This window comes from Phocoena phocoena, chromosome 16, assembly GCF_963924675.1.
Source record: "Phocoena phocoena chromosome 16, mPhoPho1.1, whole genome shotgun sequence".
Lineage (NCBI taxonomy): Eukaryota > Metazoa > Chordata > Mammalia > Artiodactyla > Phocoenidae > Phocoena > Phocoena phocoena.
Window position 1 is genome coordinate 14,334,563 of NC_089234.1, and position 14,238 is coordinate 14,348,800.

The 14,238-nt window shown below is 47.9% G+C and overlaps 1 protein-coding gene across 2 annotated transcripts in view; it reads left to right on the forward strand.

Annotated features, from left to right (window-relative positions):
* GFRA1 (GDNF family receptor alpha 1) overlaps positions 1–14,238 on the forward strand; it is a 204,425-nt gene that overhangs the window by 151,222 nt on the left and 38,965 nt on the right. For both annotated transcript variants that reach the window (XM_065894138.1, XM_065894140.1), the window contains one exon: positions 13,710–13,819. In XM_065894138.1, the coding sequence (XP_065750210.1) occupies positions 13,710–13,819 (110 nt within the window). The remainder of the gene's footprint in view (positions 1–13,709; positions 13,820–14,238) is intronic.

A 14,238-nucleotide genomic window follows, 5' to 3' on the forward strand; every position in this document is an offset into this window, starting at 1 on the left:
ACAGCCTGTCGTCCATAGGCTGAGCTTGGCCTGAGATTGGAATTCATTTGTCTGAGTTATGCTGGAAAAAAAACGCAAAGCAAAACAGTGTTTTAAAGCAATTATTTGAATAGAAATCCTCCTTCTAAAATGACCTTCGGAGCAATCTTTGACCTGAGCTATTCAAATAAGGAAAGCTGACATGCTTTACTCTGCTTTTCTTGTCACTATTTCCAAGTGGAAGCATCTTTGGTTCTCAGGAGGGAGTGTGGGACGGGCGGCGCCTATGGTGGGGCTGTGACACGGGTTACTCAACCACACACGGACGTTCAAGATTCAAAAGTGCTATGATCACCGCGAGCCTTGAGCCAAGATCACCGCGAGCCTTGAGCCAAGATCACCGCGAGCCTTGAGCCAAGATCACCGCGAGCCTTGAGCCAAGATCACCGCGAGCCTTGAGCTGCGCAAATACATATGCAGAGGCTGTTTCACTCCTAGCTCATTGCTGGTCACAGGAGAGGACAGGTGGTGGGTGCAGCTGGTGGGAGGTCAGATGCAGTGTCCCAACGGGGCTGTATCTCCATCTTTGTCCTTGTCCCACTACAGCCACTGCTTCACACACAGCATCCTGTTTGTTTTTTTGTTTTGTTGTTTGTTTTTTTTGCGGTACGTGGGCCTCTTGCTGCTGTGGCCTCTCCCGTTGCGGAGCACAGGCTCCGGACGCGCAGGCTCAGCGGCCATGGCTCACGGGCCCAGCCACTCCGCGGCATGTGGGATCTTCCCGGACCGGGGCACGAACCCGTGTGCCCTGCATCGGCAGGCGGACTCCCAACCACTGCGCCACCAGGGAAGCCCCACACACAGCATCTTGCATTGTAGGTGCTTAGTGACCCTGGTCCTTGGAAGGTTGGTGTCCTTGTTGAACCCAGCGCTCCAGACACTGAGCTAGGTGCTAGATGACCAAGTTGGAGATCAGCACCCTTGGTCCTGGGCGACTGGATGCCGAGGCACCTTTACGAGTCCACTCCACAAGCCTCAGGCCCGGGGCTCTCTCTAGGCTGCTCCTCAACATCCCTAGGCTCAGAGAAAGCAGGAAGGGGTGTTTTCTGGGTATACAAGAGGTGCCACCAAATACTGCCTGTCCACGGGACTCTATTCCAGGCTGCGTGGGAGAGCGCCCTCTTGGGGGAGCCAGGCTTAGTGGCCTTGTTCACATTGGGGCAGGGTGTGCTGGCCTCAGGTGCCTCCAGAACCCAGCTGAAGTTGTGACCCTCCTTGGCTGAGGGTCCTGGAGAATGCACTTGCTTCCCGTACACCTGTCCCTTCTTGTGAAGGAGGAGAGACATTACCTGCCCCATTACCTGCCTCACAAAGCTATGATTGGAGAGATAGGGCTGGCGTTGAAAGCACCCTGAGAGTAGTAATGGCAACGCTCATATCGGCCCTTCATTGAGCACTGAACTCTGTGCCAGGCACTGGGTTCTGGGCCTTAATCCTCCCACAGCCCTGCTCTTGGTGCTTGTGTTTCATACTTGGGGAAATGCAGAGCTGAAACAGCAGCAGGGGCTCTTGTGATTGGAACCCCCGGTCTGACTTCAGGGCTCACTCCCTTTCCCACTGTGCTCGGCACCCATCAGCTCCGGGAAGGGGCCCACATGTGTGTCTGCCCTTCCCGGAGCCGATGGGTGCCAGGCACAGTGGGAAGGCACTCAAGGAGATGATCCTGGCCAGGCCAGCTCCTGCCTGATGCCTCCTGTCCCCAGCCTTAGGAGTGGTCCCTGCAGCCAGGAAAGGGTGCTTGAGGGGCTGCTGGCTTCTCCCTGTGGGTCTGGGGAGCCCCACTTTTTGCCCCCCTCACTTCTTGATGAGGGGTGACGGTGTACACAGCCTGGGGAGGTGGGATGCTCAGCCTGGGCCAAGACGAACACGGCTGTGTCGTAGGACTGCATTTGGGCCTTACTGAATAGTAACAACAGATATTTTTTTTTTTATGCTTTTAAACTGCAAGCACTATTAAACCAAAAGAATGCCCACTGATTCTGTCATTACACTTTATTGGGCCTAGTAAAGATCACTTATATCCCCCTAAATCAGATTTCGGCTTCTTGTGTGCACGGTTCACAGCAAAATGGCGGCAAATGCCCCAGAACTAAAATTAAAAGATGGAACATCAGTTCTTTCATTGCTGTGGGGGTGAGTGTGAGCTGGAGAGTCTGTGGTCTTCTTTTCAAAATCGGGCTCTAACTCTTACCAGCTCCGTGATTTTGGCTGGATGTTGGCCTTTCTGAACCCCAGGGTCCTCCACTATAAAATAAGACTAACCTGGCTGGTCAAGTTATTGGGTGTTAAGTGACCCAGGCTTATGAAGCGTCAGCACAGTGACCGGCTCTAGACGAACATAGCTGTTAGTTTAGTGTCTGGAGTAATTAGACGTGGGCTGCTGTTTCTGCTCACCTGTGCCCGACTGCAACGCCAAGATGTCCATGATGAGTGTTGGTCTCTAGGTGATTGGAGCCATAGTGTGTGGCACTGGATTCATTCATTCATTTATTCACTCATTCAACACATGTTTTCTGAACATCTGCTTTATGCCAGGCATAATCCCAGGTGCTCACCTTCTCATGGTGCAGGCAGTGTATCATCAAAGTGAAGATGCGAAAAAGAAAGTGATGGAGGGGAGGTGTGGGCCGAAAGGCCAAAGCCACGCCCTCCATGGGGCTCAGAGCCAGGGAGGGGATTGGTGGGAGGGCTCAGAGGAGACCCTTGAGTTCACTGTGAATGGGTCAAAATAAGCCCTGTTTGCGTGGAGTGGTTGAGGGGACAGTTTATTAGAAAATGGCTTATGCGAGCCATGGAAAACAGCTGCTCTGCCCTACAGGGAAAAAAAAGGAGGAATGTAGTTTTAAATGCAGCTGAGAGCTTTAGGTAAAATGTAGAAACTGGGATGGTGGGGTGCAATGGGGTATGGAGTAGGGTGGAAGGGTGCTGTTGACAAGAGGATGTTAAACATGAGAATGGATCACTACCAAGAGTATGGATTTTCTGAAAAAAGGGGAGAATTATCATCTGATAGCAGTGGAATAAGTGATTTATTCTTTTGACATGTAACACCACAATTCCATCTCCCGAGCGATGCCCCATCTAGGAAGGAAGATATTAGGGACTAGTTATTTGCTGAGCTCAAAGTCTCTGTTGACCTTAAAACAACTTGCCTGGAAGAAAAATGACCTAGTGTATATTTACTATTGAACATAATTTTCCTTAGGAAGTCTGAAACCCTATTAAGGATTAATAGGAGATCTTCTTTTCATATGTTTCTGCTTGAAGTCTGTTTGCGCAAGTGCAGGCTGTTACCATTCAGACATCCATGTGTCTTCCGCCATCCCCACCCCCCCTCCCCGGGCACAGAAACTAGGCTCCTTCAATGTGTGGAAGATAAATTAATATTCGGCTGAGCAGAGCTTGGAGCTTGGGGCTCAGGTACCACAGGGCTGTCCTTTGAGGGTAGGGGCAAAGGGGGGAGTTTTGCAAATTAGTAAAGTCAAGAGAGCCTGCGTAATTTTAATTTTTCATCTTCTGGGAACCCTTGAAGAAGCAAGGTTTGACTGAAGGAGGCCAGGCAGCATTTGGGATAATTTCTAGAATTTACCTGTGTTTCCCTGAAGTAATTAGAGTTCAATTTCTCTAGCTATAAACATCATGGTTTGACATTTGCTTCTGAGGCTGCAGACAGCACCTCCTTAAATTTACACAGGCCTGATGCCAACCAGGCCAGCAGAGGACATCATATAGGGATCATATGTAGTGACCTGTAGAATTGCCTTGAATTGTTTTTCCGTGGGTTTGAGTCCATTGTCCTGTAAAACTCATTTTTCTGCTTGAAGATGTAGAGGACTCACAGGATAAATCTCTCTTCGGTCCTAATGGAAGGTGGAAGCCCGATGTTAATCGTGAGATTATTGAGCACATACAGACCTTGAATAGGTGAATTAGTGACCACAGGACAAAAGCATTTCATCTGTCAAGTTATTAGCAGATGGATTCTAAGGGAAATACCAGTGTGGTCATCTCTACCCTTGGGCTTCATAGAGGTCTCAAGGTCAGAGCAGAACAGGAAACAACAGCACTGATGAGCTCTGTCCTCATCTAGGAATCTGGAACAGTTGTAAACAGGTGCTAGGTTCCAGGTACACATACATAATCCTTCAGGAACCATTGGAAGGACTTCCTGTCATTCTACCAGAGTAAATTAAGCTTCAGAAAAGTTAAGGTACGTGCCCAAAATGTCATGGTTAGTAAATGGTTGAATTGAAATTTAAGTCCTGGCCCATTTTCAGATTCCATCTGCAAAACCTTTACTGCCGTTTCGTAGTGTTTTCGTTTTCTGTTGCTGCTGTAACAAAATTACCACAAACGTGGTGGCTTTAAATGACACAGACATATTCTCTTCCAGTTCTGGAGGTCAGGAGTACTGCCCCAATCCCACTGAGCTGAACTCAAGGCATCCGCAGGGCTGAGTTCCTTCCAGAAGCTTTAGGGGCAAATATACTTTATTGTCTTTTGCCCTCATTCCTTGGCTCACGGCCCCTCCCTCCATCTTCCAAATCAGCAAAAGCTGGTCCAGTCTTTCTCCCATTGTATTGCTCTCACCTCCTTATCTGTCTCCCGCTTCCACTTTTAAGGACCCTTGGGATTACATTGGGCCCACCTGGATAGTGCAGGATAATCTACCCCCCTCAAGGCCCACAACTTTAATCACATCTGCAAAGGTGCTATTACCATGTCAGGTGACATAGCCTTAGGTCTCAGGTTCCAGGGCCTAGAGTGTACACACCTTCATGGGTCATTGTGCGGCCTCCCATAGTAGATTTTCTTCTGAGAATCTATCTTGTTTCTGATTTTCGGTATATTACAAATTGTGGAACTAGTTACTTCCCCCCTCTTCCCAGTGGTTTCTAGAAAGCACAGAGCCAAGTACTTAGCTTTCATCTAGCCAGGTGTATGTGTGCATTTTGTACTGACTGCACCTGTACCTCTGTCTTATCTTTCTTTGGCCCCAAATACCCTCAAGAATTTTTACATTTATTCTGTTGCATCAAAGCTACATTCGAATTCATCTCAAAATTTTTTCTGAAGCAAGAGTGGGCATGAGTAAATGGAAGCATGGTGGGTGACCTTTGCTGCCCTGGGTACCTGAGCAGTTGACTTAGAGCTCCTTAGATTTCAGGATGAATGTAAGGCAACTTCTGTAATTCACTCCTGAAGGTGGAGGTACCTGCACAATTCCACATGAAGTAAATTCACAACGTGTTGGTCTGGAGTTTTAAGGCGTGGTTCTACTGGCGAAGGATTGGTTGAACATCTAGATTTCGATTTCTTTTCCTCCTCGTGGCCAAAAGTCACAAAACTGATTACTAAATATTCCCTGCAGAAATATAGAAAACTTATTGGATACGATTTACTCAAAGAGTTTTAGCATCTTTGTCACAGACAGCTGTTGGATACCTGAGAGCTTAATGATAATTTCATCATCCAGAAAAACCCCCTATTTCTCTTCTCCCTCAGTTTCTTCCTGTAAAAGCAAGTACCACCAAAGCTACGTTGTCTGCGCTAGAGACGTGCTGTAGCACCGATAACACAAAACAACTTATTTGACTTGGCCACGAAGCATAGGGTTGTTCGCAACGTGTCTGTGCTCCCGTGATGACTTACGGTCTGCTTAGAGTGTGGCCATCAGTGTGTGCGTTGGAGAAATTTGCTGAAGGAGGGGAAGGGAGGAGTCCCAGCTGAAGGGCAGCTCTGGGGCATCCAATCAGGCGCTGCAGAGAGCCTCTGCTAGGTTGGGATGGGTTCCGTTGCCAACTACCATAACTTGCTTTCCAGATTTGCCACGTAGAGGTTAGTTGTCAAGCTGTGTCAGCCGCTCTGCAGATGTTGATTGATGGCTGTCAGTGTTCATGAAAGGTGACTTCCTGCGGGATGCCGAGATTGATCTGACGCTGACCTGGGCTTCCCTTGGTGGTGGTGGTGGGGGGGGCGGGGCTGCTGCAGTTTGATGTGATCAGAAAGGCTAAGGAGGCATCGCATCTCTGCCCTGCAGCTTGCTTTCATTGAGCCCTCACCCTTAGAGATAGACCCCAAGCAGGACACATGGGCTAAACTGATGCGTGGCTCCACCTGCATTCCATCTTCCTGTGGGTCAAGCTCAGAGGACAGTGACCGCAGCCTCCTGTGACCCACGTGCTAAGCCGGGAGCTGCCAAGGAGCCAGATGAGCAGGGACTCCCCAGGGTGAGGGGCACAGGTGTGGGGCATTTGGTTAAATGGGCTGCAACCTCCCTAAGAATCTGGATGAGGCTGAGCAGGGATTTGGGGGGAACACGCAATGATTTCGCCTTGGTCACAGGGGCCTTCCTGTCCCAGGAAACAAAAGCATTAGGCAAGTCTTGAGGGCTTCTTGGACCTCACGGCTCTATTTCCCAACAACTTGTGGCCACGGTCTGGCTAAGTCACCAAGAAGCACATCGTTGGCTGAGGCTTTCATCATGCCGCCGGGAGTGGGGACCCACATTAAGGGGCTGAGGAACACAGTGGAGCTTTGAGCATCTGTGCCTGGGGCGTGCAAACCTGCCCCAGGGCCGGTGCTCCAGAGAGGTCACATTTGCTCCCAGGCAGCGGGAGGACCTGATCTTTCTGAAGAGCAGCCCGAGCCCCCCAGCTTCACAGCCTGCCCCTGGCAAACACTGGGCCTCTGCTTCGGGAAGCCAGAATGTACAGTCCAAAGTGGGAAACAGCAAAGCAGGAAGACACCCCCTGCAAAATATGTTTAACATAGGCTCTGATTTGCTGAAGGATGCTTTCCAGATGTGCTCTCCAGTAGGCTGCCGGAGAAGCAGGGCTAAGGTAATTTTCTAAAAACAGAAAGAGGAAAAATCTGTTTTGTGTCGCTGTTCCAGAAAATTGCCATTCCAGTGCTCTTGCTTTGTCATCCCAGGGCTGATCTGGACAGCATGTTTTTCTAATTGATTTTATTCTGCATAAAACGTTAGCGGTATTAACAAACTTACTGATATTGAGTCATTTAAAAAAATATGTTTTTCCCCCCTATCAATGCCCGGGAAAACGTAGCTTTTCTTAAAATGCTTTTATTCTATAAGCTCATATGACTGAGAGGTTTCAAGTAACACCTCAGGATTCCTGGCTTCGGACTCATCAAATTTGTTTCGGTCAGACTTACAGCCCTCAGTTACACAGATTAACCTGTTCTAAACACATACTTCGTTTTACCGCACTTTGCAGAAACTGTGTTTTGTACAAATTGAAGGTTTGCGACAACCCTGCATTGAGCAAGTCTATCAGCACCATTTTTCCGACGGTATTTGCTCACTTTGTGTCTCTGTGTCGCATTTTGGTAATCCTTGTAACATTTAAAACTTTTAAATTATTGCTGTATTTGTTATTGTGATCTGTGATGTTATTATTGCAATTGTTTTGGCATTTTTAGCAATAAGGCATTTTTAATTAAGGTACATACATTTTTTTAGGCATAATGCTATTGCTTACTTAATGGACTGTGGTTTAGTGAAGCATAACTTTTTTACGCTCCGGGAAACCAAAAATTTCGTGTGACTTGCTTTAAAGCAATATCCACTTTATTGCAGTGGTCTGGAACCGAACCCGCAATGTGTCTGAGGTCTGCCTGTATGTAATATAAGGGCCAGCAGAAGATAAAGATATATGTTTCTCTGTGTCGAGCTTGCTAGATGTTTTTGTTTGCAAGGGCTTCCCATTAGAATGGACCAGAAATTGGGGAGAAAAGATGAAGGGATGTGAAGTAAAAATGTATTGGGCAACGTGTATTCCAGGTTTTGAGCGAGGTGCTTTATATAATTGTCACTTAGGTGTCACAGCAACCATTTAAGGCACCTCTAGATACCGTTGGCCCCATTTTCCAGGTGAAAAAACTGAGGATTGGAGATGTTAAATACCTTACTAAGGTATTTAACCATGGAAGGTAGGGCTGGGATTAGAAACAGATGCGTGTCACTCCCAGGCCTGTCATTTTTGGGCTCCTCTAACTGACCCATTGAGAAAGCTTTCAGAAACTAAATGGCTTGAGTTGAAAACCAAGACTTTAAACCCCTAACATTCACGTTGGATTCAGAGGAAAATGCCAGTGATTTCTTACCTGAGCAGATTAATCAGTGGATCCTGTTCCAAGTTTGAGTTGCTAGTGGATCGGCAAGTCTTGCCATCCTGTCTGGGCAGTGGTGTTGTCCCAAAGACTCCTTAAGAAAGGGGAGCCTCATTCATTGAGAAACTCACCACCCTCTTGGGCAGAGTCTGTCTGCACCCTCTGGCCCCTCCTGAGCCCCAGCATTGCAGGCAAAGCACTCACTGAGGCTGTGAAATCAGTGGAACCTTAGGAAGAAGGCTCTGAAGAAAAGCTGGTCAGACGGGGGGAGGCAGAGAGCAATTAGACACTTGACGACTTTAATTCAATCCCAGGGTAAAGTCCAGCACCCTCCTCACTCTCTCCTTCCAGGGCTGTTACAGGCAGTTGGCGATTCCTCTTCCAGTGAAGGCCCCTCTGCCACCACTTACCATGTGACAGTGAACAGGACCTTAACCTCTTTGGCCCTCAGCTTTCTCGCATGTGAGACGAGGGGATCCACTGAAAAGATCTGGTCTCTGTACTCAAAGGAAACCAAATGCCTTGGCACTAAATCATGTGTAATGGTGGAATGGGATCATGGATGAAAATAAGAATGCTTCAAAAACAAGTGGATTTTTTTTCCGCAAGTAGCTTCAAGTGTCCAATAGACTGTCTTTCTGAAGTGGAAGGGAAATCCAAGAGCTAAGTAGTCAAGCATTGTGTTCAGGAACTCTGGTTTATTAGTGTCAGAGCCTGGATCTCTTTCAGGATCTCGCAATTCTTTGTCCAGGTCTCCATTCCAGCAACCACACAGCTTGTATCCAAGTATGGGATTTGCCCTGGGGAAAAACAAAAAACATTTAAAGGATTAGAATAATCCACGATGAGTGAAACTGGGCACCACTAGTGTGTTTTTTACCTGTTCGCCATAACACTATTTTCCTAAAAATGGTAACAGAAAAAGTAGGTAAATGATTTCCCCCCCACTGTCAAAAGACCATCTGCGGTTTAAGACGCGCCTAGATTTTATCATTTTAATCATTTTTCTATTTCCAGTTAGCAGCATGCCTCCTTTAATATGATATTTTCTGCATAAACCACTGTTTTCTCTTCAGCAGATTTCCTAAGGCCAACTTGGCATTTGCCGGCCTTTTTCTTCTCTTTAAGGGTGGGAAATTTCTCTTTCGCAGGGAGATACATTTCTACTTTAGTGCCTATTCATTTTCTAAGAGAAAAACAATCAGGTTCATCACTGCTGTCGTCATGGAGATTTCACGTCTCCAGAAGAAATGCAGTTGTGGAATTCCTTTGTTAATCCCACACTGGCCATGTAAGCTTTCTTGTTTGCATCACTGCAGCCCAGGCGGAGGAAGCCACTGAAAAAGGTTACGGCGTGATTCTTAACCCAGGGTGGGCAGGAGGTCGTGTGCAGGGGGCGGTCCTGGGATGCTGGGGCTGGTTGGCAACTGGACAGATGAAGGTCTGGGGCTCACACGACCTACTAGACGCTTGACTCCCAAGGCGCCATGACCTTAGCACACCCACAGCCCACCTCACTGTCTTCCTTGCAGACTCTACTCTCCTGGGTCCCCCTCCACATTCCATGGCACCACTGTCTACTGAGCTGTTCACACCCTGATTCTGCCCCCTCCATTTTGCGGTCTTGACCTTCATTCTAGCAACACCCACCATTCAGGGCATCCTCCTTCCCTCCTCCCCTTCTGGCCCTCAATTCTCCGCTGGCTGCAGCCTCCAACACCATTGTCCCTCCTGCCTTTGGCCAGTTTCCTGATCCTGCTCTTCTCATCGCTGTTAGAGCAGGGGGGACACAGAAGAGGTCTCAAGCAAATCTTTGCTTAATAACTGAGACACCCAAGAGTCTTCCTACTCTGCAGATCTGCTCATGTTACTTCTCTGTTTAAAATCCTTCTGTGACTCCCACTGCTTTCAGGATAAAATCCAAACTCTTAGGTCATTCAAGGCCCTTGGTGATCTTGCCAGCACCTTCTCTTTCACTCAGCCATTTGCCTCCCATGGTCCCACCATCTCAAGTGATCGACCGACAATTATCTGGATGATGCACGTGTTAGGTGTAGTGGTTGAGAATGTCCTCCAGCTCTGGAGTCCCACTGAATGTGGTCACATTCCAGCTCCGGCACAGAGCTCTACAACCTGGAAGGAGTTACTTAACCTCTCTTTCCCTCAGTGTCTCCATCTGTTAAATGGGGCTGATAGTATCACCTACTAAGGTTGTTGTGAAAATTAAATATGTGAGTACATGCCAGACACTTAGATCAGTGCCTGGCAGGTAGAAACACTCCATAATTATTAAGAATATGGTTACTTTATCACATACTGCTTCCTTCTGCCCCGAGTACCCTCTTCCACCTTTTCCTGAAGGATCCTAGCTCTCCTCCAAGTCTCAGTCTCAATATTACAGCCTCTCAAGCTGTGGTTTCCCCCTCTGTAAAATTAGGAAAACGAAGTAATAGCCCTTACCTTATTAGAGTTGTCAGGGAAAAATATAAAGTGTATGAAGGCATACCTAATATATACTAAATACTTCATTCACGTTGTGTTATTTTTATTAGCAGCTTTTCTTACCTTTTATCAAGAGCTAGCCACTGTAGTATTATAATCTTTTTACTTGTTTCTCTTAGCTTCTAGATGGCAGGTTATTTGAGTTCAGGGACAGGGAACTTATTCATCGTTATTATCACAAGCACTTCGGTGAATGGAGCGGGCAGGAAGTCAGAGGCTTTGTCAATACATGTAACCATTTGCACACGTTGCTTTGAGAGATTTCTGTGGGGAGAGATTACTGTGCTGCTGGGATGTGAGGATCTTTGGGGAGGACTGTTTTCTCTCTTTGGAAAATCCTGGAGACTGGAGGTTAATTTACGACACCATTTCACGTGCCATTTGACACAAAGGGAGAGGAAGCCTGTCCTGGAAGAGCTGGGACTCAACTCCCAAGACCCAACACATGCTTCATCTCTGTGATTGACGACACCATGCTGGCTTTTAAAGAGCACTGTGCCAGTAAATATGTAACAACTGGTTCTCCAAGAACAGCACAAGACCCTGATTTGTAGCACTTGCTGATTACCATTGGGTAAATACTCCCACCAAGGCCACTTTCAAGCTACCACTGTGATGTTAACCAACTCGCAAAATTCGTGAAAAGGTACCAGTCTGCCCGTAATGAGCTGGCTCCAGGAACCACTGTATAAACTTCTTCTGACGTCAGTTATTCTATCTGTAAAATGTGAATCACAGAAAGTGGCCATCCTGTCTCCAAGCATAAATGGTAGGGGAGGTGGGTCAGAGGTGAAGGAAACAGGGAAATGTCAGTGCTTCAGCTGTGCTGTACGTGCTCACGATTATTTTGAGACTCTTGCTGTCCACTGGCTTGGCTTTGTCTTAGGACCGGGATCTGTGCTGACAATCTTCTCTCCAAAACCAACCTGTCTGGGGTGATGCTCAGAGCAGTATATCTAGTTTTATCCTCCCAATCAGGGTTATGTTCTCTGCAGCAGACTGACTCAATTAGCCTTTCAATTCCAGAGTCCAGTTGTGAGTCAGTTCTGAGGTTGTTAAGTAAAATGACTCTGGTGGCATTAGCCTTGCGCTGGAGGGTAGTATTCCGCATCACGGTGCTGTTCAGTTAATAGTCTGCTCAAGAGGCTACGAGAAACAGGAGACTCGGAGACGGCGCGACCTTTCGACCATCTCTGCGGGGCAGCTGGGAGCGCGGGGCTGCCAGGTCAGAGAGCTGATCAGGTTGTGTGCGGAACTGGAGTCGCAGCTGCCTGAACCACAGTTGGCCTTTGCAAAGTTAGTAGCCCAATGCCATGAGGTCATTAACTTTCATGACCAGGGAAACGCTTCTGAAATTAACACTCAATCCAAGCTGGATGCCGTTGGTGCCAGTTGAGTAAGCCTGAGTCACCTTTAGGGATTTCCTCTGAAAGATAAATCCTTTAACCAGGCTACAGAAAATGGACGGGTTTTATGCCTTTCAGTGTGTTCAGTTAGAGTCAGAAAACACCAACTAGGCTTAGACCGTGGGAGAGATCCCGGCACGTACACGGGCATACGCACGAGCCTCATTTGGAGAATTTTGCCAAGCCACTTAGCTTCAGCACACGGCCCTGCTTGGGAAGCGTTCTAAAGGGCCTGTCTGAGGAGTGTCAGGGGCTGTGCAAAGAAGATAAAGCAGAGCTTCAACACCTGCCTCGGGGAGTCACCGTGATGGAACCAGGCACACGACATATGGGGTGTACAGATTGGCACAGGTAGGGAAGCTCAGACACGCCTTGTTTACAGGGGTTCAAGGAGAGACCAATCCCATACGAACCATCCTTTTCAATGTGCTGTGAACTTAGATAATTTCATCAGGCCTTTTAATCCCCTTCCAGTTAAAGTTGTAGGAAAGGGACACGGAATGTGCATCCTACAGGCCTCTTACAAACCTCTGTGTTCTCCAGACATCCTCCATTGTTCAGCTCCACCCAGGCAAGCTTGCTTATAGCATTAAGGATGCTAAGTAAATACAGTTTCTTGGGTGGATAGAAGTAAAAACAGCTCTGGGTATGTTGGCTGGCAACTCGGGTGAGCTGAAGGGAAGAAAGCTAAGACAAACGTCCATTGTGTCCCGTAATTATCAGATAATTTAAATTCTCTTGAAGTCCATTGTGTTATTCACATAGAAACAGAGCTGTGGTCTGCTCGGATGACCTCAGAGGTGCCCCAGCTTTCATTCAGGATTTCTCCAACAATATCCTCTTTAGACTGAAAAAGAGCCAGTTGGCCACAAAGAGCCCTTTTCCTCCCCAGACCGGTGTTGTCTCTGGCCCTGTCTTCACTTCTGCACCTTCCCCACCACCCAGGTCTTCTGGGTGGACTGTGCTGGCCCCTGGAGGCTTAGCAAGCTGCAGACAGATGCTTCGCTTTGATCAGTGGACCCCCTACACCCAGTCAGACAGTGAAATTGCACCCTGAGCCAGCATCACCCTGTCCCTTTTGCCTTTCCCTTCAGTTCTGGAAAGGCGAGCGCCTCCTCAGTATCACTTGGCTGGAATAAACCACTGCCCCCTCCCTGGGGTGGTGGCTGAGAGATGACTTAGATGACAGATACACGTATTTTTTAAAGCCACGAGTAATTACAGGAGCAGTTGGGCTATAGGATCCTGTTTTGATGCCAGGGACATGTTTCTGTATAAAGTAAATGTTTTCCCAGTGTGGACCTCCGGTGAGCGTGTGGAGAAGCACATTTCCTAAAGATGCAAATAAGTCTAGTCAGAAATAAATATTGAATGGAAACTTCAAAGCATCTAGATTTCTCCAGCTATAGGCCCTGAAGTCTTCTCTGCAAGGCACCCACACAGGAGGGCGAGGGGACGGTTAGGGGCACGCATAAGAGAGGATGCTAATATTGTAAGAGTTCACGTTCTCTGTATTTTTTGGTGTGGAAAAAGGCCTATCAAGGAAGGAGTAAAGAAAAGTTATGTCTGTCCAGAAGCTTAGGCTATTTTAAAGCCTATTCCCCACCCCCTGCTTTCTTCCTGTTACAGATCTCGCCTGGCGGATTTTTTTACCAACTGCCATCCGGAGTCAAGGTCTGTCAGCAGCTGCCTAAAGGAAAACTACGCTGACTGCCTCCTCGCCTACTCGGGGCTTATTGGTAAGACTGGGGAGACATGGGATGGGAGAAAATGCTGGTTTGCAAATACTCAGACTCCTTCCATTGTAGCCTGCCGCTCCGCATGGATGTAAAAATCTCCTAGGAATGCTCTGTGCTGGTGTTTTGATGTTGGGTCCTTTAGGACTCGCCTCTGAAGAAGGGGGGAAGAAAAAGGAGGAAAATGGATGCAATGGATGCGCAAAGGCAGGAAGCGGGGATTATTAAAGAACTGGAAGGCAGCAAGTGTGAAGACCTGGGAAGCGTCTCAGTTGGAGAACTGACCTCACAGAACAAAAGTAGGGGGGAGGGCTTCCCTGGTGGCGCAGTGGTTGAGAGTCCGCCTGCCGATGCAGGGAACAGGTTCGTGCCCCGGTCCGGGAAGATCCCACATGCTGCGGAGCGGCTGGGCCCGTGAGCCA